At 31.1% G+C, this 25762-nt stretch overlaps 3 protein-coding genes across 7 annotated transcripts; 2 read left to right on the top strand and 1 right to left on the bottom strand.

Moving 5' to 3' along the window:
- The first annotated feature begins 611 nt into the window (after window positions 1-611).
- LOC123009405 lies at window positions 612-1840 on the top strand. Its single transcript, XM_044405696.1, has 2 exons — window positions 612-762; window positions 821-1840. The coding sequence occupies exons 1-2, from the start codon at window positions 712-714 to the stop codon at window positions 1172-1174; spliced, it is 405 nt and encodes a 134-aa protein (XP_044261631.1). The 5' UTR covers window positions 612-711; the 3' UTR covers window positions 1175-1840.
- Window positions 1189-24163, bottom strand: LOC123009371 (thioredoxin reductase 1, mitochondrial). 5 transcript variants are annotated; one of them, XM_044405661.1, is made up of 10 exons: window positions 18172-18207; window positions 12704-12785; window positions 12621-12656; window positions 12345-12565; window positions 6506-6636; window positions 6224-6450; window positions 5699-5849; window positions 5402-5648; window positions 1672-2030; window positions 1189-1620 (listed from the first exon to the last, which is right to left on the bottom strand). In XM_044405661.1, the coding sequence occupies exons 3-10, from the start codon at window positions 12628-12630 to the stop codon at window positions 1491-1493; spliced, it is 1476 nt and encodes a 491-aa protein (XP_044261596.1). In that variant the 5' UTR covers window positions 12631-12656; window positions 12704-12785; window positions 18172-18207; the 3' UTR covers window positions 1189-1490. The 5 variants fall into 5 exon arrangements, with proteins under 5 accessions (XP_044261596.1, XP_044261605.1, XP_044261578.1 ...); XM_044405670.1 differs by lacking the exon at window positions 12704-12785 and having other exon boundaries at window positions 18172-18415; XM_044405643.1 differs by lacking the exons at window positions 12621-12656; window positions 12704-12785; window positions 18172-18207 and adding an exon at window positions 24097-24163.
- On the top strand, window positions 18291-25425 carry LOC123009397 (C-factor). The gene is made up of 5 exons (XM_044405683.1): window positions 18291-18512; window positions 24520-24571; window positions 24627-24817; window positions 24870-25019; window positions 25072-25425. The coding sequence occupies exons 1-5, from the start codon at window positions 18387-18389 to the stop codon at window positions 25294-25296; spliced, it is 744 nt and encodes a 247-aa protein (XP_044261618.1). The 5' UTR covers window positions 18291-18386; the 3' UTR covers window positions 25297-25425.
- Window positions 25426-25762: the final 337 nt, after the last annotated feature.

Raw genomic sequence — 25762 nt, 5'->3', positions numbered from 1 at the left:
GATAGAAGCGCCAATGGGAATCAATTGAACTCAAAAAATGCCCAGGCGAAAAAATGATTGTTTCTATCGAGACGGAGAAGGTTTATAGTTTTTGAAATACAGAGGGTTTTGTTCGTCAAATAAATTTAAATTTGGAGCGCAGCCTTAAACTTAACTCAAATTGTAAACAACTAGGTACCTCAAATGCTACCGACTACTAATAATCTAAACGTTAGGATAAAGTTCTTAAAAGGTTCAAACTTCGTTTATATAAAAATTTTTTGATAATTTTTCCGACGCCAATGTGGAGGTTGCACTCTCTATCACCATATTTGCACATTCTTTAGAACTACCCGTATTTAGTAGATTGTTAACATTTTCCCGTTGTTGCAGTTTATACAAGGTGCAATTGAAATAGTACAACGTCTTCAGAAACAAAACTTGTTTGCATTACAATTAATTTCTTTTTTTATCAAAATATCGAAAACACCAAAAAAAAATGTTTCTTTTCAATTTGACTGATTAGAAATTAGTCTTTTAGAAAAAATCATGTGCGCATAATGCTCAAAATTATCTCAGCGCGTAAAACTTTGTATCTTGAGTGACCTCAAATTATGACCTAGGATCTCAACATTTTTAAATCATTTATCAAAATGACGTTTATTATAACAATGTGTTAATTCAGTGCGTTATCCTTTACTCGAAACAACAATTCTTATATTGAATAACACAATGAAACAAGCAACCGTTTTTTGTCTCATTTTAGAATTGCTAGTTATAAAGGTATGTAAGAATAAATAAACTTAAAAAAACTGTGACATTTACTTAAATTTTCTATTAGGCGGAAGAATTGCAAACCCACGAGCGGTATCAAATAGCTTCACAATGTATTGAAATTGTCGGAATTGACCAAAAGGTTGTAGAGGATGCAATGACTAAAGACATACCCAAAAACGATATCAAATATAAAGAATTTTTAGCATGTAGTTACAAAAAACAAGGTTACCAGAATGAAAACGGAGAAATTCTAATGGAAAATATCAAGAAGTTTTTGCAAAAGTATTATGATTCTTCAGACCTACAGGAACTGAATGCTTGCTCCGGCTATAATAGTACAAATCACGCAGAAAACGCATATCAAGCTCTTCAGTGCATATACAGTCGACTGAGTAATATGACAGTAGTACATACGTAAATAAATGACACAAATTAAAGGTGAATCAATCTGTGATTTATTTTGGTTAGAACAAAAACGGTGTAATAAAATAAAATATTAAGGTACAATGGATCTTGATACTGATTAAACGTTGTGTATGTATACATTTCACTTAGTAATGTAAAGGCACTGTGAAATGTATACTTACAAAAATAATTATACTAAAAAAAATGACCTCAGATGGCCTGTTCAAGATAAGTAATATCACTGGAGCCACTTTAGCCTTCTAACTGTTTTTACGTACAAATCTATCTGATTTTGTGATTCTATTATTCATTGTAGTATTAATAAGATTTTAACTGCAGCAAGACGCCGGATTGGGATCTTTGCCGGACCTCTTAGTAATGTTAATTCTTGTAAATTCTTCAGCAATTGTTGGATGAATTCCCACCGTACTCATCAAAGCATTCACAGTCAAGTTACACCTAAAGAAGTATTATTACATAAGCTGTTTTATCACTAAAGACTAAACTCACTTCATAGCTGCTGCGAATCCTTGGATTACTTCTCCAGCTTGCGGCCCAATAAAGTGCATACCCAACACCTGTTGTGGACCTTCACGTTTAGCAACAACTTTCAAATAGCAATGAGCAATTGAACGTTGTGGAATAAAGAATTCGGTTGGTTTGTAGTATGCATGATAAATTTCGACGTTGTCTTCACCGAATCGTTGTATCGCCGTTTCCTCACTTATCCCCACACTCCCATATTCCAGAGGACTGAAAACAGTTGTTGCCACGTTTTCGTAATCCATTTGAACAGTGCTGTTGCCGAATAAACGTCTGGCTAAGAGACGTCCTGCGTGGATAGCCACTGGTGTTAGTTCAGGCTTTTTCTGCAAAAATTATTACAATTACAACAAAAAAAAAAAAAAAAAAAAAAAGATTGTCGGGTTCAGTCGACAAAAGCTGATTGTTCAATCTAGTTTTCGTTCGTTATTTCAAACATAATTGAACCCCCTTTCAGATCTTCAGACTGGAACCGAACCGAAGTCGTGCACTCGAAAATTGGCATTATTTCAAATCAAGTAGACCCGATTTACAAGAATTTGACATTAAATACAGGTTGTTCCGTCTAAAACCCACATTATACGTATTGGGAGTTCGAATAATCATATTTATTTGAAAATTGGTACAGTCGTTTTCATATTAATGTGCATCGAAGTAGTCGCTGAAAGGGATCATTTTAAGTTGGCGACCATGCGAAAATTCAAACAATAATAACCTCAATCCTCCGTAAAAATGTGTATTTTAGTTTTAGAGGTAGCAAAAAATAATACAAGCTAACAACTTAATTAACATCGGGTGGCAAATATAAAATTTTTTGTCATTATCGATGTGATTTGATTTGTTCTGAATGACATTAACCCTTAAACTGCTAAATTAATTTTATAATCCTTTGCTGTGTGCGCACATATTTTGGTTCGTGCGTATATACAGGGTATTTCACGAGTGATAATGGGCCTGACCAAATTTGAACTGCAGCCAGCAATACATTTGCATAGGCTTCATGGATTTTGATTATGAGTTTTAAAAGTAATATAACATAGTTATCGCGTAACTGACACAAAGAAATTGACAAGAAAGGAAACACAGTTTTTAAGGTTATTGTCTATCTACCATTGGAAAACACTTTCAAGCCTTTTTGGAGCTTTTCTATCCAGGAAACATTGTCTTTACAAAGGTTCAACGGCAGAAGCATTTTTTCCAAATTCGCCATAAATGAGAATCATATCTGTTTTCTCATCGTTCGAATGCATTTTGAAATTTTGCTAATGTCAGKTGTGACATGGTTGTGACAAATAAAATTATSGAARCAAAGCTATCGTGGATTCATAATTCGGTKTTTCAAACAATGCGATATCTAAAATATCCACGTTAACTTTGCAAATGTATTGTGGGTTGTATTTTCAATTCCGTCAGGCTCATTATCACTCGTGAAATACCCTGTATACGTTTAGAGCGGTTAAATCTTATTGCGTATAAATACGTCTTAAGCAGTTTACTGCTAAATTTACAAATTCTTAGAAAAATTTTCAGCTCTGTATTTGCAAAATTTAGAGTAAAGATAATTTGTTTTATTCAGCGCAATATTTTAACAGTACAGAAACCTTATTGCTCCCATAAGGTTTTTAAATACTCCTAATTGTTTTCACAAAAATTAATAATCAAAATTATCAATTTCCTAAACAGAATAATACTTTGTCACCGTTTTTACCACAAGTTTACCTTAGCTATTGATTAGTACAAAATTTATGTTGTATTGTTGATACAAAAAAACATTTCTCATTTAAAATATGAAGCAAACTTAAAAAATTGTATAAGCAATAAAATAATTTTGCTTGTAAGAAGTCATTACTCATTTTTTCGCCCTAATATCGCAGTACACAACTTTTGAACATTTTGTTATGAAAAAAATGCGAATCCGGCCCATGGGTTTCTAAGAACGCATTGAACAGTTACCGCGTATAAATACGTTTAGAGCAGTTAACAACACCAAAGAAAAAAAATTGAATTAGCAATGCCTTTATGGTCTTTTTATATTAAGAAACAAATATAATTTCAAAATAAGTCATTATTTGTTTTTAAAACATTTTAAAAGTAATTTCGTAGATATACGGTTTGAGCAGCGAACCACTCGGCGTAGATTACGTTTGGAGAAGTTTAAGGGTTAATGACACTATTTGTATGAATCGGCTTTTAAATTAAAGATGCATTTACAATTCTACAACCTACTTGATGCACATTAATATGAAAAAGAGTATACATACCCATAATCCATTAAGTCCTTCTAAAAAACAAAATTTCAAGATGGCGTCACTTCCGGTTATAGCGGAAGTCGGTCTCAACTTTCTTATTTTAAATGGAAAGCTATATTTTTTACTGCGTTTTTGGATTAATCGGGTTATTTTAAGAGAGTTTTCATCAGCTTTCCCTATACTTAAATTTAGCCCTTTTTGAAATATTTGGAGTTTTTCAAAAATTTTTGGATCTGCAACTTCCAGTTTACAAATCGGTAACTCTGCTATTTTTTAAAATTTTGAATTTGTTTTTTTTGGCGTTTGAAAGAGAAAGTTTAGATCTTTCTTCAGGTGGTTTCAAATTTTGAAAAAAAAAATTAACAAACCCTAAAATTTGAAGGTTACTTTTGTAACAATTCAAATACCCATAACTCAATTTTTCCAAATGAAATAACCCAATTTTTATTTTACTATTATTAAATTATGTATTATTAAATTACTATTATACTATTAAATAATGATCGCATGGTAGAACCTATTATAATGTATTGCATAACTTTGATTCTTCATATTTTGCCACTATTTGTCAAATAGCAATTTACTGTTGACGTTTATTGAGAAACAATTTTAACATTTTTGATTTCCATAGCAAACTATGTGAAAACGGGTGTGGCTAGTAATACATTTTCTGTAGTCTTAACAAAAAGTCCATAACTTGAAAATTATTAAATTTAGGTATAGGGAATATTAATACAGATCAATGCACAATTAAATACTCTTCTATTTAGTAAAATAAAAATTGGGGTATTTCATTTGAAAAAATTGAGTTATGAGTATTTAAATTATTAAAGTAACTTTAAAATTTTGGGAAGTTTTTTTTTTCAAAATTCAAACACCAGAAAACGGATCTAAGCTTTCTCTTTCAAACACCAAAAAAAAAAGCGAATTCAAAATCTTAAAAAATGGCAGAGTTACCGATTTTTAAAGTGGCAGGTGCAGATCCAAAATTTTTTGAAAAACTCCAAATATTTCAAAAACGGCTAAATTTACATATAGAGAAAGCTAATGAAAACTCCCTTAAAATGACCCGATTAATTCAAAAACGCAGTAAAAAAATATAGCTTTCCATTTAAAATAAGAAAGTTGAGAACGACTTCCGGAATAACCGGAAATGCCGCCATATTGAAAATATTTTCATTTGGAAGGACTTAATGGATTATGGGTATGTACCAATTTTCAAATAAATACGATTATACGAACTCCCAATACTTCTAATGTGGGGTTTAGACGGAACATACTGTATAAATGTTTGTTGTGTGCGACAGTTCTGACACAATTGTAATAAGAAGCCACAATTCAATTTAAATAATTAAATTGATGATCAACAGTAATCGATATTAATAACATCACACAACTCAGACCTTGGTTTCCAAGCGGACGACAAATTTCAGCCGATCAATACTTACATATAAAACATCTCCGACGGCAAATATGTGAGGTATATTTGACTGTTCGTTCATGGCGTCTATCTTCTCACCATCTCCGGCTACTTTAACACCTGCCTTATCCAAATGAAGCTCTCGCGTAAGAGCTCTTCTTCCGATTGCGAACAACACGGTATCAAAAACATCTTCGAATTCCTGGCCGCTTTCATTTGTCCATTTGACAACCAACTTGTTATCAGCTCGCTTCTCGACAGATTTTGGCAGACATCTTAAAAAAATAACTTAAAATCAACGTCTCGAATATTTCATAGTTCGTACTTGTGGAGGAATTTAACTCCTTTTTCCTCCATTGCCGAAGCAATAAGTTTAGCCATTTGCTGATCGAAACCTCTCAAGACCACAGATCGAACCATGACTGTTGCATCATAGCCTAATCCTTTCAAAAAACCGGCACATTCCAAACCAATATCTAATTACAAATTAAGAATGAAATTACACAAAATTGAAAAAAAAAAGATGTTGCCTGTAATGCAAAATAAAAACTGATTGCAAATTCAGAATCCTTGAACATTTTCATTAAAAAAAACCCATTTTTTACAATTTCTTAATTTCTGTGACTGGAAATTGTAATTCTTGCACTTGATCAAAAAAAAAAAAACTTGGAAAATTTTAGTCACTAATATCAAAAACTATATTACTGATAAGTAGAATTTGATTACATATTCAAAATCCCTAAACAATTTTGCATAAGAAAAATCAATTTCTTGTTCAGTTCATTGATTATTTAATTTAACCAGAGACGATTTGGCGAATACGTGATGGTTAATAAAAATAAAAGGATACACCCAGCGCCTACAACTAGAGTTTTCCCCGGTGCTTCCTCCAAACTGAAAATATCATCGCTGGTAATACCATATTCCACAGCACCCGGTATATTCGGATAACGAGGTCTTCCACCTACTGCTATGAGAAAATACTTAGATGTCAATGTACGTTCTCCTTGTTTGGTTACGGTGTGAACTGTGTGAGGATCTTTAAAAACACCCAAACCATTGATGTATTCTACTTTTCTTAAAAAAATCATATAAATCAATCTTTCTGCATACCACTTAAATAAAAACTTACTTATCTCTAAGTTCTACTCTGGTCACCCAATTTACGGACCTAATGTGATTTTGCACCGCCTGTCTGAGAGATGCCCAGTCGTGCTTGATATTTTCTGGTTGCGGAAGTTGCCAACCATAACTCTTAGCATCCTACAAATTTAATTAAAAAAATATGTAAAAAATTACGCGTAAACTAAATTGAACATTTTTAAAGCATTAAAATTACAAAATAAAAGAATGCCATCACCCTGGATTCAATACCAACAAAAAACTATACAAAAACACAATTCTTTCGGTTTATGCGTGCTATAGTACATTACAAGCGAGGTGGTAAATATGGCATTACCCCGAGTGCTTATGTATACGATCGGATAAAGCACAAGGGGTGATGCCATTACCACCGAGATTTGTATGCTATTTTATTCACAATCACATTATTTTCAGTCAAAAATTTGAGTAAAATAAAATTATAAAAAAGTTAAGGTCCAAACGTGCTAAATAGCGTTTGATTTTTGTGCTTTACATAATCACTCGAGGTAATGCCATATTTACCACCTCGTTTGTAATGTACTATTAATTTTTATATTTAGAAATATCCCCCTTTAGAAAATGACTGCTTTTTTTTAAAGGAACAAATTAAATACACAGTATATTATTTAAACATCAAATACAGGGTGATTTACGAGGAATAATGAGCCTGACCAAATTCTCAATGCAACCAACAATACATTTTCATAGGTCAAGTAGATTACAAAGATTATTTGTAATAAATATGAAATTTTAACAAGCATAGTTACAATTTGTCAGTTTTGACATTGAAATAATGAAAAACGGAAGTAACTAAAATCCCAAAACAACAATGGGTATAATAAACCCACATTTTGCTCAGATTATAATAAATTTGTAGTGATTGTCAAAAACGACAATGATGATTATTGATAATGAATATCGTGCATCCAAATTATATATTTTTTTAAAAGTGTTGCAAAACAACTTGCGAAAATGTAATAGTGGTTGCATCGAGAATTTGGTCAGGCTCATTGTTCTTCGTAAATCACCCTGTATTTTTGTTCAGTAAAAATAATAAATACACAGTAAAGACAATGAATGTCCAGAATATCCAGTAAAACTAATATCCACACATTTAGTTTTCAACAAAATCGAAAAATCGCAGAGCGTTCAAAAACAAAATCGTGGTATTAGAAGCACAGCAATGGCGAAGGCTGACAAATTACAATAAAATACTGTGCGTGCATTGCTTGACATCTATTATTTTTACTGTGCAAAAATAAATTAAATGCTGAACATTTATTATTTTATTGTAAACAATTAAATTATTTAAAATTATTTAAACTACTTCAAAATTTAGTTGGCATTTTGTCAGTGCGTGAAATGACGTCAGTGTGTGAAATATATACCCGGTGAGTCATTTATAATAAAAACCCTAAACGATTTACAAACGCAACCCAAAATACATTCACAGATTCCACTATGCGTTAATTGATAAACAGTTTGAACATTTTCAGAGATATAAACATAGGTACTTGTGATAGCTTTGACAGTTTTTATAAATTGCCATCTTACGATGTACCTTTAACGGTGGAGATTCAGCCACAGCATTTTTGTAGCATTTTCAAACATCAAGATCAAGTCAGTTTTTTCGGCGTTTGAGTATATTTTGTATATTGAGTATATTGAATTAAAGGGAAAAAGTAAAATTGAATGGCATTGACAAATTTAATAAATCACACATAAACAACTATTTTGATTTAAATTTAATAATCTAAATTTTTAACAAAGACCAAGTTGTCTGTATATATTGCGTCTGAAAATCGGAGTCTTTATTACAAATAACTCACCCTGTATTTAACAAAAAATGGCTAGCTTTCAGTATTAATTTCGATGTGTAAAGTTTTTTTTCGCCAAATTCTTTTTTCTGAAAACAAATAATGTGTGGTTACGTCCTTTTTGTTCAGTCCGTAAATTTTGTATAGATCTAAAGATTCGTTTGCTTTAAATTTGCAGTAATAAAATTTTAATCTCAATGCCTAATCACAATTCAAGGTGTCCTTGATTTCGTACATTATATTACAATCTTAATGTATTTTAAGCTTCTTATAACTATAAAACTTTAATTAGTTAAATTTACAGAATGGATTATTAAAAATCTCCCAGCCATAGCTCCATTATTTTTAAAGATATAATAATATGTACTTCTTAGAACAAAGTTGCACAGCTTATTGTCATCTGATAAATAAAATAAAGTACAAAGTGTCCGTAAATGATTGAAGGTTCAAGTTGGCTTTGAAATAATGTTAACATCTGAATGTGCCGCTTTATACGATACTGAATACAGATAACACAAAAAATATTTGACATGTGACAGTGACAAATTTCAGATTTACTGCATTTTTAAATCAACGGCTTTTGTTGCAGCTTTAAATTGAGAACAAGAACTACACCGTGACAAGAAGAACAAATAATCACATCGTAATATTCTATTTTTCATTAAAATTCTATCAACTTTAGTGTCTACTTAGCCTATTATAAACAATGATTATCAAAAAAGGTTAATATGAGAAATCAGGTTCAAATCATATTGGATTCGCCACTTTTTTTTTGATTCAAAAAAATGTTCTCTTCCACACTATTCAAATGTAATTACGAAGTGATGGTCAAATGGGTGATCATTAAGAAAGGGTGCGTTGTCAGTTGTTTGACTTCTTACATCCTCTCCAAATATACCTGCAAATCATTTTTAAATGATTGACCACATACAAAATTTTGATTAGAGGGTGTGCTTTAAAAATCCTATTGTAATTATTGCACACTTCCTTAACTTTTGTGGAACAGTTTATTTTGTCTTATCAGTATTCAGTAGTATAAAGCGGCATATAAAGCGGCACATTCTGAGGTTGACATTATTTCAAAGCCAACTTGATCCTTCAATCATTTATGGACACAGTGTATAAGCTGTAAAAAATAGAAAATTTTATTAATTTTTTTTATCAAGCAAACGAATGATAACAAAAAACGGCTTAACTTTGACCAAAGAAGTATTGTCACATCTTTAAAAATAATGAAGTTAATTAAGGCTTTGAGCGTTTTTATAATCCAGCCTGAATCTAATGAAAAGAAAATAAAACCAAACAAAATTCACTTTTCAAATTAATCTATAAAATTACCATACTATGATAAAACCGTTATTTTTTTAATTATAGAGAAGATAATGAATGACTTACTAATAAAAAATTACAGCAGGTTTCCAGGTGATAATCCTCTTTGATCAAGTTTTAAATCTTCTTCTATAATTACTAGAAAATTAACAAAACGTCGAACACGTGACAAAAAATTATTTATGTGTAAAAAAATTAAGATCCAAGAGAATGTTCAAAGCCTGTCAGGCAGCAGAGTGCATTTAAATACCCGAAAAACACATTTTTAATAATGCTCCTAGCACAATGATGTTACCGTGCCATCTGAAGGACTTTAATACTAAACTAATTAATTAACTAATACTAAAATAATTAAAAATCTTCAAATTTAAAATGAAATCTTCACCGAATTTATAGTGCAATACAAACAATGCAAATTTTGGCATTATGATGTTTACAAAAACTACAAAAAATATAAAAAAAGTATAGGTCTACAAAATGGCGCGTAAGCTCTTCAGTACGTTAAAGAAAACGTTGCAATAAACTCCAGAGAAATATGTAATTTGAAAATTTTCTCATGTTTGAATTTTTTATTTCTTACCTTCTTTTGTTAAATATAGAAAGTTATTCAAAACTTTCTTTGTAATTTGCACATATTTGCTGATAGCAAATAAAATTATAAATAGCAATAGTGTGATAATAAATTTGGTAAAAAAAAAGATTTTTAAATAAATTTTTGACCAGTTCTTAAAAAAGTTCTCTATAATATGTTTAGTATACTATAAAGCATAATTTATTATATTATACAGAGTGTTTCGTTTTTATTGTTACAAATTTAAACAGGTGATAGAACTTTTAGTTTTAAGACAAAAGTTTCCTATAAACACGTATCAAAAAATGTTATGTAAGCGAGCTAGACCCCTGAAAGAGATGCGTTTTTAATGGGGTTTTCCCACTATTGCAGAATAGATAAAATTACAAGAGTTGGTGTAGCTGATTACTTTTAAACACTTGAACGAATTTAAAGATCAGTTGTTGAAATTTTTAATCACGGGTTTCTTAAATGGTGATACAAATTTAATTTTTAATTTTTATCCTCTTTATGGTCTGTAAGACAAATGGGGTACTGTACTATATTTTTTTTATTGTCTAAATTAAATCTTCATAAAAAAATAATATACCCGTGTATTTTGTTTATTGCGAAAGCGTGCATTCAAGGCAAAAAAAAATGTTGAAGTTGGTGTAAAATAAACACACTTTCAAACACACCATGTTTGCGCCAAGTGATCACGTGAGCAGACCCTGACGAACGCGCAAAATCAGCCAAAGCCGACAGCTCTAACCCAAGCTCCAGTCTGCGATGCGATGGAAGAAAGTCGTCGGTAAGAGAGACAAAATAGTGCTGCGTTTGCTGATTGGACAGGGAGGCCCGACGTCATCAAACGCGCATTGTAATACCGTTTAAATGTAGTGGATCAAAAACCACTTGTTTAAATCTCATTTATTTAAGAAATTACAGCTTAATTGAAAATCGATTTTTAGTTATATTGCTATTTAACAACGAAGAATAATATAAACCTAAATTTTGCCTACTTTTTTTATAGTATAGTACCCCATTGTAAACTGATTTTACTCAAAAAGGGTAAGTTGTATCAAAAAAACGCAAGAGACCTCTTTTATGTGAAAAACTATGGAATTTAAAATTTTGTGGCTAAAAGTGGCAAGAACCAACAGCCAAAAAAGTTAGAATACTTTTTACCCTAAACATTTTTTATTGACATTTTACCTTTAAATTCGTTTGGGTGTATAAAGATTATCAGTTGTACCAAAGATGCACCCCTTTCAGGGGATGTAGTCCCTTATATAATATTTTTCGATACATGTTCTTAGAAAACTTTTAACTTAAAATTGAAAATTCTATCACCTGTTTAAATTTGTAACAATAAAAACGGAACATCCTGTATAATACCGGATGTTCGATCCCAAACTCAAACATAGTGAAATAATGTTGAATGCAATTTTTACACTGTAGCCGAGATTACATTTTATCTGCCCCGCCCATTCGGTTTTCTTAGCGACCAATAAAATATATCTCCAAAAAGTGGTTTATGAATTTTTGATTTTTACATTCTGACAGTTGAGTTGACATATTTATAAACTGTTTTGAAAGATTTCATTATAATTTTGGGCAAAAGTGATGATGATAGTAATTTTGGCATTAGTTTTCAAAATTTGGATTAAATTATGTTTTAGAGATTTGTTTACTTTTTTTTACTTAACTCCAATTAAATTGTAAAAAAACTTTGACGTTTTTAACAACATCAAGTACCGCATACTTATTTCACGTATTGATGAATTTGATAATTATTGTATTTTAAAATAAAAATACCATTTTTATTCTTATTTTTTGGATCAAAAAATTTAAAATTTGACGGAAAATAATCTTGTCTTTCGGTAGGTACCATTGCCGCCTTACTTTTAAGTTGCATTTGCAAGCAGGGATCAGCAAAAATAAACAATACCGTATTAAATCCCTATGTTCGCAATTCAGACCAGACACCCGTTAAAAAAATAGAACATGTTCTTTAATAAATTAATAAACATATTGCATGTAGATAATCACACTTACGTCAACTAATCGACAAAACCAATAATAATTAATGTGCCAATCACTCGAGTGACATATGACGTCATAAAACTTACCTCTATAGCCTCTCCCAGTAAAGCAGCTTGATGCATCAATTTTTTTGGTATGCATCCAACATTGACACACGTACCACCAAGACCCCATTTGGTCCCTTTAGGTGAAGGAGTTACATAATCTAAAACGGCAACTTTTGCACCCAATCCGGCTGCTTCCTTAGCGGCAGCAAGTCCACCAGATCCACCACCAATTACCACCAAGTCATATTCTGGACCGTCACCTGCAAAACGAAGAAAGACTATTAAATTGAATATACAGATATGACCACGTATTACACTGAGTCATATTCAGATCATGTTCTGAAGTATTACCTAAACAGCAAATTAGAATTTTGTAAAATGGTGTGATTAGTACATACAATTATGCCATGGTTTCAATAAAATTTTTGATCAAAGTGACCTGTAACGTGGCATGATACTCGTACATAGTCATTCATCGAACTGAAAATAAGGGCATTATGGTAAGATATCAATTACACTTTAAAGTAAAAAAATATAAAACATAAATTTGACTCCAGTTGAACAATACTTCTACACACATCAGTGTTTCAACATGCTAAGAAAAACAAAAAAAAAAACTGAATAAAGCCTAATACTAATTAAATAGCAATTAAAAGTTGTTGAATAAAGTTTTTTTTCTACCAACACATCTAAAACACGGATTATCGTATATGTTTCCATGACGCTAAGTGACCTTTTATACATACCTTAACAAGCCGTGACTTTTATGCGTATTAGTCACGTTGTTAATAGCAACTGTCATATTAGTCACGGGCTGAAATTAGCTTTCTGTAATTCTAATAATTTTTCGAGTGTGAATCTGGCTACACGAAACGAAAATGTTGGGGGAAACGCGTTGTGAAGCGAGTAGCAAATTTTTGGTCGACTGTAATTTAAATTTTGCCCTCAAGAAAAATATTACTTATATTATATTACTTAAGTGAAGATGATGTTTTCAATAGAATGTGCACTCCACCCAAGATTACCGAAGCAGCGGCCTCAGCAACTGCTAATGTGCTGCCGGAAAAGTCAAAAAGTCAGTACGAAAGTGCATATAAACTTTTCCAAGATTGGTGTCAAGAAATTAAATAAATTCTTTATCTGAGAATGTGCTGCTAGCATATTTTCAAGATCTTTCGAAAAGGATGAAACCGTCTTCTTTGTGGACAGTCTACTCAATGTTGCGGATGACGCTTAACCTAAAAAACAATGTTTTTTCTACTTTGCGTTCGTACTAAGGCCAATACGAAACCGTTTTGAGTATCGTACTGAACAAAAACAGTGCTATAAAAATTATACTCAAAAGAGGGAAATTTAGTCTTATAATATTGGCGACCTTACCGTTTCTCTATCGAACTGTCAGTGTCAACTTTTGCTGTTTGGTTTAATTAATCAGCGCAAAAAATATTCAGAATTAACATTATGATTATAGTGGTGCTTACGCATACATTTAAGTCATTGGACAAAGGGAAATAAAAAGTACTTACTGCTACTTTTGAGACTACTCGCTGCGCTTGTCGTGTCCTAAACCCGTGCGAGCGACAAAATGCTTCTTATAAAACTCGTATTATAATATAGGGTAAACCAGGGTGATATGGTAAATCGTATGAAATGGCGACTTACTCTATTCCTTTTTCGGGCAGAGACATGTCTCTGTAATTCTATATAACAGTTGTTTATGATCATTTGTGCAGCGAGCACCTATTGAAAACCAGTCCCGTTTTGAAAAGCGTAAGTAATTTGTACAAAACTGTTTCCGATGCTCAATAATTTTTATACGGTGCAAGCGTTTGTAAATGCTGCTTTAGGTAGTTAGTCCCCGAGGTATTTTTTGATATGTTCTGCATTTTTAGACTGTTTTTATACACTACATAAGCTAGACATCGTTGCCTATAGTATTTTGAACTGCTTGCCGCACTATTCACCGTTTCAACCCTGCCCAATCGGAGACATGGTGAACTCGGGCATGGGTGATACAGTGAACGACTTTTTTCTTACATGTACTCATATTTCTCGGCCTAAGTAAAAGTTTTAACTATATCAGCATTGTTCCAGGCAAAGATGCCTACATATAAAATTTTATAAATAGTTTAAAAAATTTTATATTTTATAAAATGTTTATAAAATAGTACTAAAAAGGATAAAAAGGATTGGATAAAATGTATTAGATGCCAACTTTGGTTGCACAAAGATTGTACAAAATATGAGTCAATGTGTGATGATATGTAGGGCAAAAAGCAGAAAAAGTAGGAATTTCTAATATTTTTAAACAAATTAAACTAATATTTTTTTTTCAAATTGTTGTTATGTCTTTAAAAGATTACGACACTGTTAAGTTGTTACCTATACAGGGTCCACCAGAACTCGTGCCCCAGAGAAAAATGCCATATAAGGTAAGATGCCAGGAACACGGAAAAAATGTTAAAAAAAAATTTTCTATAAAAATTTCGAAGTTATGAGAGTTTAAAATTTGCACCTTGACTCTATTTATTTCTGTTGAAAAAATAATTTTCCAAGTTTTTTGCTACAGTCTATTAGAAAGAGGAAACAAAGAAGCTGTACCGTAAGTTGTAACTCTGTTCAATGTTATTTGTGGCTTTTATTGGCAAAATTTTCGTACCTTTACTCAATAATTGTAAAAAAACATATACAAGATTATCAGCATCATTAAATAGACATAAAAAATGTCAAACGTCAAAACATAAATGTCAAAATTATTTGACAGATAGAATTTTTTAAACACTTTTTTCATGTTCCTGGTAACTTATCCTACTTGAAATTTTTCTCTGGGGCGCGAGTTCTGGCGCACCTGTATATTTTAGGAAAGTATAGTATTTTTATTTTGTTTAAATAAACAATTTCTTGTGTTCTACATGGCTCATTTTTTTTCACCATATCACCCTGGTTTACCTTACAACTATGGCACACGTGTATTATTACAAATTAATCACTTAAAAAAATGTACCTCGCTGGCTCTACAGGCTCGATAGGATGAACATTTTATTGCGTGACTTATTTGTAACATAGACTTGTACCATAAATAAATTACACTCTAATAAAAAAGGTGTCATAAAACCTACCAATTGTTTTGACAGGTGGAATGAGAATAACGTTCTTATACTCTTTTAAAGTAGCAGTGTTTGTTTCCAAACAGCCAAAATTAATAGCATTGAACCGTATCTTTTCCTAGATTTCGCACATGTAAAACAATGTAAACTGCCTAAAATAAATCTATAAAACGCAAATAGCGTAAAAATGTTCATATGGTCGAGTAAAGAATCATCTTTTAAAAAACAATAGTAACATAACAAATAAAAAAAACGTTTCTTGAAAATGTGTTGAACAAAATACCCAAACAAATATTCAATTAAAAAGTTTTGTTTTTTAAATTTTGTATAATATTTGTTGCAAGCACTCCGATTTATTTTATTCTTCTAATTCAACTACTTTGACTTTATCATACTGACGTAATTAAGAACGTATTAAAAATTTAGTATTTTATTATTCACACAATAAATCTACTTTAGAATTTTCATGCGAATGTTTTTCCAATTTTTTTTTTTTCATTCTCGTTGTTTTACGCTACTTTAAGCTCCCGAACAATTCTATAGGAACTAATTAATAATTAATTACCTACTGTACTGTACTGTAAAAAATCAGTTGATAGTTTATGAAATGGAAACAGTTTTAGAAAACAGTGAAGATTACGAAATTGACAAATAAATTCCATTTTAAGTAGCTAATTCTAAAAAGAAATAAGTAACGACCAGTGTCTTGTATAATTATTACGGTTAATCAAATCTATATTTTTAAGAATTTGAAAAGTCCTTCATTAAATCCCATGGCCAGTAATATCATTTTATTCCTTGGGCGGTAATATAAAGGTTTGCCAACGTTAAGATTACAAAAATACCGATTTTTTTTTTCAAATTGTGTTGTGCGCCTCGACACACAGGTAATTTGAGTAATTTGTTATAAGAAAGACACTACTCTTCGAACTACACTCAAGTATATTTCTTATTTAACGGATACAATGGGAATGAATATTTAGCGAGTTTTAGGCCTATTTATATTACAATCTAAATGATAGTGAATGTTTACCAAAAAATATGGAAGGTCGAAATATAATAGGAAGATAATGAGTATATAGAAAGTTTTAAAAACATAATGATTTCCTTATTGATAAAAAGATTCTAACAAACATAATGAGTTTCTAATTAATATACTTATGAAAAAGATTTCTTATATTCCTAACACCCTAACAATTGTCAAGTTACGCATGATATTTTACTGAATTAGTATTGTTTCTGTAGTGGTTTTTCTTACTTCTGGGGCCAGTAGTATGCTCCATTTCAACAATTTTAATATCAGATTCACACATTATTTCAATATTTTCTTAGACATTTCTAAAATGTCGAAAATCAAACGCAATTAGATGGCCTACCACGTTTGGACCTTAAGTTTTTTAGAATTATTTTATTCAAATGTTTTACTAAAAATGATATGATTGTAAATAAAATTGCATAGAAACCTCAGTGGTAACGGCATTGCCCCTTGTGCTGGCGCCTCTCGATCATATACATGAGCACTCGGAGTAATGCCATATTTACCACCTCGTTTGTAATATACTATTAACGTTATTTGTGACTTTTATTGGCAACATTTTTGTACCTTTACTAAATAATTATGAAGAAACATATATCGAGCGATCAAGATAATTTGTAATCAAGTCATCCTTGGATCCGAAAACATATGTCTGTAAAATGTCAAGTCGAAAGGTAAAGTGGCATGGCAAAAGGTGATGATTATAATACCTAAATTTATAATTTACCTTCAAAAAAGAACGGTCCTACTTGTATTATTATATGTGGGCGACTAATTCCAGCCCATTTTGACGTTTTACCTTTCGACTTTTATTTGACGTTTCATGTGCAGTTAGTTCAAAAACAGACATACGTTCTCGGATGCAAAGAAGACTCGATTACAAATTATCCTGATCGCTCGATACAAGATCATCAATAACATTAAATATTAAATAGACATAAAAATATCAAATGTCAATATTTTTGACAGAATTTTTTAAACATTTTTTCCATGTTCCTGGTAGCTTATTTTTTCTCTGGAGCGCGAGTTCTGAAACACCCTGTATGTCGTCAAAGAACTTAAATCATAGCTGTGAAAACAGATGCAACTGTTTGTGGTAAATTTAATTTTTTGATGAGAATTTAAATTCAGGTTAATGGAATACGAAGTTTTTTAAATCTAGTTGGCCATGCATTACAGTATCAGCAATGGTGACATGACATGCATTAATAACAAAATAATTAGAAATGGGTTTTACGTTTTAAGCATTTTCTCATGATCAAATTGAATAACAGCTTATTTTTCCTACTATTTTCGTTATTGTAGCAAACCTATGATACACTGTCGACACTGGACATCCATCAACATTCTCTGGACAATTTTTTTAGACAAGGTAAAATAGACAACAATGTTGCAGGAGGTCAAAGTTATTTGAGACATAGGAGAAAGGAACAGACATTAGCAATTCCTATAGCAATTAAAACTCCCAAGTTATGAATAAAAGCAAAGTTGATAATGTGACACTTTAGAAAAAGCAATTGAAAGATAATTTATCAAACATGTAGAGATAATAAAACAATCGGACTGCTATTATAATTCCAATAAAATGCTCATAATTTCCCAACTTTTCCAATAATCTACCGATGACAGGATGACACAATCACAATGTTGAAGGTTAGAAAAGTGCAGCATCATTTTCGAATATCAGTCTAAAGCAATTTGCTACTACAAAACTATCACTTACTTTTAGAGTACCAACGAATATTATTGTTAATGCAATTCACATTTTGTAACACTACAAATTTTGAATTTTTCACTTTACAAACACCACGAAAAATGACAGTATTAAAACATAAACGCAACGCCATAGCACTTTTGACGTTCACGGTAATCGGTGGCCTTCGTACACTGAATTCGATTTTACATTAAAATAAGTAATAAACGTGATTAGACGACGACATGAAGTCGATTCTTGTGACCGGCTGCAACCGTGGAATAGGGTTAGGTTTGATTAGGCATTTAGTGAAAGAAAAAAATCCCCCAAAACACGTAATAGCAACCTGTCGAAGCATTGAAAAGGCGAAGGTAAGACCCGGAAATAGAAAACGTTTTAATTATTAGACTTACCTATTGGGGCCATTCCTATTCACCAAACTTGAGACGGGAAGCAAAAAACGTTAAAACAGAAAACTTTTAGTATTTTTTGCTTTGTCAAACCGGCGGCGACAAACACAACCGATCAGTACGTTAATGTTCGTTCAAATAATTACAATACCGGAATTTAATTAACTTAAAATTATTTGTAGGGATATTTTGATGTACGCCAGCGCAAATTCTGACAGTGACAGGCGCGAAACGCGTAAAACTAATCCTAGGGACATCTAGTCATCGCGTAATGAATCATTGACGCCTTTCTATTTTACCACTTCCACATTTTAGATTTTTCTCGAAAACTGCCAGTCATTGGAATAAATTTTCTATCTTTACAAAGAATTTTCTTTTATATTATAAGAATTAGTCGAAATGGTTGAAGTATACGTAAAGGCCTCAACAGTATCAACCATGGCCACCTAGATTTTTTAAAGCCAATTTACATTAGTTAATAACTCAATTTTATAGCTTCTTTGCGCAAACACATAAACTGTGATTACAAATTTTGTGACCATGGTTTACTACAAACTATTCAACTAATGGCTTTTTTTCTTGTGCAATTTTCTATTTTATTTAAAAAAATCCCTTTGCATGCGCCATCTAACGGGAATTTGTGATGTAAAGAAGAGACATAAATGATTTATGTCCTTGCGTTATTTTTTATTAAGTTGTTATTACAAGGATTGGGAAACTAAATTTTGAAAAGTTGAATCTAATGTTTTTAAAAACCATTTCATTATAAATAATCGCAGTCCAAATAGGTTATGCCCTTGTATTTTGAATTTTGCCGCTCTACTTCAAACCTAGAACATGAATGTGAAATCTGTAAGTAAACAGGATGTTCCGTTTTTATTTTAAGATAAAAGTTTCCTATGAACATGTAACAAAAAATATGTATTATATACCAGGTGAATAAAAAGTATGGAACGAAGCGTTTTTCTCGTAAACTAACCACTTTACAAAAAAAATAAAAGCGTACGCTACACTAATTATTTTTTTTTGTAAAGTGGTTAGTTTACGAGAAAAACGCTTCGTTCCATCATTTTTATTCACCTGGTATATGTACAGGTGTTCAAAAAATCACGCACTTCCTTGGAAGGGAGTAATTGGGTAGTCCCCCAGAATACTGAAAAAATGTTTAAAAAATCCTATCTGTAAAAAAATTGTGACATTTATTTTTTTTGACATTTGACATTTTTTTAAGTATATATTTAATGATACTGATGATCATGTATATGTTTTTTATAATTATTTACTAAAGGTACAAAAATTTTGTCAATAAAAGCCAAAAATAATAACACTAAACAGAATTACAATTTAGGATACAGCCTCTTTTTTCCTCTTCTAATAGCCTGTAACAAAAAAACTTGGAAAATTATTTTTCCAACAGCAATAAATAGAGTCATACCTAATGTAAAATTTAAACTCTCATAACTTCGGAATTTCTAGAGATGGATTTTTTTAAACATTTTTCTTGTTGTCTAGGGCACAGTGTCACGGAAGTGCGCGATTTTTTGAACAACCTGTATAAGAAAGCTACATCCCCTGAAAGAGGTGCATCTTTTAATGGATTTTTTTCCAATATTTCAGAAACTATTGTAGATAAAATTACAAAATTTGATACAACTGAAATTTTTACTCAGGGGCGTCCTAAACTGGGGGAATTTAGGAAAAAAAGTACCTTAACTATTTTGGTTTTGGGTTCTTGCCACTTTCACCAATTCTAAATTACATAGTTTTTTACAAAAAAAGAGGTCTCTTGCGCCTTTTTGATACAACTTACCGTTTTTGAGTAAAATCAGTTCACAATTTGTCTTACAAACCATAAAGAGGGTAAAATTAAATTCGTTTTACCGTTTTAAGACGCCCGTGATTGAAAATTTCAACAACTGATTTTTGAATTCATTCAGGTTATCAGCTGTATCAACTTTTATAATCTATTCTGCAATAGTGGGGAACCCCATTAAAAAACGCATCTCTTTCAGGGGATGTAGCTGGCTGACATTTTTTGATACATGTTCATAGGAAATTTTTGTCTTAAAATTGAATATTCAATCACCTGTTTAAATTTCTAACAATAAAAACGACACATTTTGTAGATTTATTTTATGAAGCGGCACCCGACATATTTTACATTTGAATTTATGGCGAACTTAGACTACCGGCGTTTATAGTGATCTTGCATAATGCAATAGTAAGTTTTGGAATTAGAAGATAGTACAAAAAGAAAGAGGTAAAATTAAGAAAAGATACAATTAATGGTTTTTGACTTACTGCTCAGCAATTTGGCACACAGGTGTCTTTTTTAAAATTATGATTCATTAAAAATAATTTATTTTTTAACCTATATCTACATATTTTGTTTTTTACTAGTTGGCATTTTAACGTTGTTAATTTTTACATTACATCACTAAAATTTATGAAATGCCGATTTGACACAAAAACCATTTCACATTTTGTGTTCAAATTGTCAATTTGAATCCGCTAATACAGGGTGTTAAAAAAGATTGGAAATTATTTAAGGAGGTAATAGTATGGACCAAAATAAACAAAAAGCCTTGATAAACATGGGTTTGCAAAGTAACGGTTTCGGAGATATCGAATGTGAAAATTTTTAGAATTCTCACTAGAAGCTACTCTTTTTTGTTTGAACAGACTGCAAATAAATGTTTAAAAAAATAATAATTTTCGATATCTCCGAAACCGTTACTTTGCGGACCTATGTTTATTAAGACTTTTTTGTTTGTCTCGGTCCATACTATAGTATGGTATGAACCATTTCCCAATCTTTTTTAACACCCTGTATACACCATTTCAAAAATACGAATATCATTTCTTATTTATACTACAGTTGTTTTTTTTGTAAAAGGATTTAAAAAAAAACTGAAAATACTGAAATTTTTGGATACATTATTTGGATATACAGGATATCCAGAAAGTCGCGCACCCCCGTAACTCTGTGTCATCGGGCGGTGCCCTAGACAACAGAAAAATGTTAAAAAAATCTATCTATAAAAAGTTCGAGAGTTTAAATTTTGCATTTTGACTATTTATTTCAGTTGGAAAAATAATTTTCCAAGTTTTTTTGCTACAGGCTATTAGAAGAAGAAACAAGGAAATTCTAACTGTTTAGTGTTAATTGTGGCTTTTATTGACAAAATTTTTTGACAGAATTTTTTAAACATTTTTTTAGTACTCTGGGAGACTACCCAATTACTCCCTTTCGAGAAAGTGGGCCACTTTCCGGACACCTGTTTTTTTATATTTTTCTTCTAGATTAGTTTTTTTAAATCTCACAAATTTGTTAAAATTAGCAAAAAGAAACAAACTAATTTTCTATTTTTGTCCGCGTAAGTTTATATTACATAGTTATCAAGCCCACAAGTGATTTTTTTTTCAATTCTAGTTTTTGTATTCATTTTTTGTGATTTCAGTGATTTAAAAAAGTCAATTTCATTGCTAGAAAAATTACACTAAAGGTACCACTATAGAAAATTTCTCTCTCTTTTCCTCTTTCTAGCATAATTTTAATGTTTTAAAAAGGCCACTGTATGACTCTTCTTGTTTTATTTCGATATTATATTTAATGTGCTTAGGATTAACACTGGTGATTGGTGGTGAATTAAAATTTAATTTAAATTAGATGCGCTTTTAATCGACATTAATTAATTAATCGAGTCATGGTTTTAATTTCAAGCAAATATGAGAAAAAAACTAGGCAAAACGGGAAGTCTCTTCTGAAGTCCCCAAATATTTGGCAGTTTTCAGGTCCAATAAAAATTCATCCGTTTAAGGAAATTTACAAATGAAACATATCTCAAAAATTTATACAAATGTTTATTTACAAACCAGTAGGTAATATATACACAATGAAAAATACATAATAAAAATTTTGCCATCCTGTGGTCAGAAGTATGAATTGGTTCAGTTCGAAATTTACAATGTCTTATACGATACGATAATGACCGCCCCAAATCACAGTTACCAGACCGAGTTGTAAGATACGAGTATCTGTCTTAATCCTTTGTCGCTTAATGAAAGGAAAAAATTTATTTTGTAAATTACTACACTTTTTCAAAAAACTGAATGATAAATGATAAAGTAGTAAAGCTGAAGATTCCCATTTTTTGATTTTAATCGATAGCTTTTGAAATAAGTAAAAACTTGTTAATTCTTTACATAAAGGCGGATTTAGGTAAAGAATTGAAAATTAACAGTGATTTCAATACATTCCAGGCAAAAATGTGTCGTTGAGGGTGTTATTTGCCTAAGACATTTTATGTTTATTATCGGGATTCTAATACACAGGACAAAAAGGTTTCAGGCCAATAACACCCTTAAGGACAAATTTTTGCCTGGGATAAACTCCACTCAGCGGCATAATTAGAGCCACCCTATAAATTTAAACCGCACTCCTTGACTTGGAATATTAGGAATTGCTGTAAAAATTTTATTTGATTTAAAATGAAGCCACAACTCACATTCTGTGAAAAATTTGACCACAATCACATGAAATCCTTTACTGTTGATAAATAGTAAGCAACCCTTAACTTCTACATTAATTAATAAATTTATTGGTAAATAAAACAATAAATTAATTATTTTGTGAAATGGTGACTTTGAACATGAATCAGATCAATTTTTAATTTTAAAGAAACGTTTCAAATATTATTTTACGAGTATTCCTTTCAAAACAAGTCAAATGCGATAAGTGATTACTCATAGTCAAAATTCTTAATAATTTGAGCAAACGATTTATCAATTTTCGTCAACTCTCCATCGACCCATCCCAATGCCGGAAAACCGACAAATGCCGACCATCGGCTCCATCCCATCTGAAACGGCCGAACGTGCCTACTCGAGAGCCGAGTTTTGTGTCATTACTTCTGAAGCAGATTGTACATACATACCTGCTACTATTTTTACTTGTACATAAGTTGTTAGTAAAAGACTTTTATACCATGCTTCCAAATAAATTTCTGATCAAATTCGACAAATAAAAGTAAAGATTTGATCAATTTTTTTTGTTAAAGATAAAAAGATATTGCCCTACCGATGTAAACTTTGGGATAAAGTACTCAAAAGGTTCAAACTATCGTTTAAGCATACATATTGCATTTTTTTGACAATTTTTTCGTCGCCAATGTGAAGGTTATATCTCAGAAACTATAAGCATTCGGATAAGGCAAGTTTAGTTGTTTTAACTTTTTTTGAGCTCTACTATCACCTGTTAAAATATTAGCACATACGTTAAAATCACCCAGCATAATTTATCACTGAGTTTGGTATTGCACATTTGGCTCGAAAACAGTGTATTTACCTACTACAAATTTTACTAGGGACAAAAAAATCGTGCCAATGTTCGCCGGTATTCTTTTCAGGAAAAATGTTTGATTCTTGATAAAATTCATTACTTACTTCTTTATCAAAAAATTTAAATTTATAGATTATTACTCCTATCTGATAAGGTCCAGAGTTGTACCACATCACAAATGTGCATAAAATAAAAAACACTTACCATGTTTAACTTTTCGATCGTGAACTTTCACACCGCAACAGACGAATCTCATTTCAATACCCCAAAATTTGACATTAAAAAAGTCAAAATGAAAGAAAAAAATGGAACGCAAGTAGTGATCGTAATAGTTATTAATCTGTTGCACGTACGAAAGATAAGAGAAAAGACTGGCGAGATAATTCAAATAACTACAACCAATTAAGTAGAGTCTTTATCGATAGATACCTACCCCTCAAGCAATTAAGTGGAGCAAAGTGGATTAAAATTGATTCTGACAAGCTCACATGTCACAAAACATTTGATCAATAGTCTTCCCTTTCCGCAACTCAACTAAAATTAGATTCGTTTATTTATTATTGTAATTATCCTTTTAAATAAAGATGTCAGCGAAGCACTGCACAATATTCAAGTTTATTTTTTCAGGATTTGCAACAAATTGCTTCTGAAAATAAAAATGTCCATCTTTTGGAATTGGGTAAGTTGTTAGTATCAAATTAGAAGCAAAATATTTATGTTTGGCTGTATTTCAGATGTTCGAAATTACGACGAATATGACAGTTTTTCGAAAAAAGTGGGAAATATTGTCCAAACCGATGGCTTGAATATCCTTTTTAACAATGCAGGAGTTTCGTCCAAATTTACAAGAGTTCAATTGGTTAAATATGATCAAATGTTAGAGGCTTTCAAAGTTAACACTATTGGTCCAGTTATGCTTACAAAAGTGAGTTTTAAACACACGGTAACATTTTTATTTAATTAATGTTTTGTAATAGGCTTTATTACCACTTTTGAAACAAGCCGCTAAAAATAATTCCGATAAGCCTTTGGGAGCACAGAAGGCTCTAATTGTTAACACCACCTCAGTTTTGGGGTCTATTGCCCTGAACAGTGATGGAGGATTTTTTCCTTACAGATGTTCAAAGGTAAGCTTCTTTTTCTCTTAAAAATTAATTTAGGTGTTTTTATATTTATTAGGCTGCTTTGAATATGGCAACAAAATCTTTAAGTATTGATCTCCAAAAAGACGGAATTCTGGTGACTGGAATCCATCCAGGATGGGTGAAGACTGATATGGGAGGATCAAATGCACCCATAGATGTAGATACAAGTGTCATGGGTATTTTTGAAGTAATAAGAAATGTGAATGAAACACATAATGGGGGTTTCTACCAATATGATGGAAAACAGCTAGAATGGTGAAACTTGAAACATAACAAAAGTTGCTGCTTTTAATTAATATTTATTTGGTTATGTTTCATATAGTTTATTTCTTTAAGTTGTTGTTATCAACATTACACAGGGAAATAAAATAAAATTATAAAAACTGCAGTCCATAGAACAATTCTTTAAGAACTTGATGACTTTGAAATATTTTAACACTTTTTGAAAAAAATACTTAAGAAATTCTTAAATTTTTTTATAAAAAAAGATTTCTGATGTCCTATTTATTAGTTTTTGTTAAATAATAATAGGACCGTCCTTTTGTGAAGGTGAATCATAAATTTAGTTATTAAAATATCATCTTTTTGATAATGCCATTTTACCTCTCGACTTGTTATTTTATTTCACGTTTCACAGACATAGGTACATAAAGTCTGTTTTTTTTTTAAATGGAAATGCCAAACCGTCTTAAGGGTGGCAGCACTAGTAAATTCATTTATGGTAA

This window comes from Tribolium madens, unplaced genomic scaffold, assembly GCF_015345945.1.
Source record: "Tribolium madens isolate multiple individuals breed KSU strain unplaced genomic scaffold, Tmad_KSU_1.1 Scaffold_19;HRSCAF=116;Tcas5.2_LG9, whole genome shotgun sequence".
Classification (NCBI taxonomy): domain Eukaryota; kingdom Metazoa; phylum Arthropoda; class Insecta; order Coleoptera; family Tenebrionidae; genus Tribolium; species Tribolium madens.
Note: the sequence above shows the minus strand (reverse complement) of the source record. Positions and strands in the feature narration are given on the sequence as shown.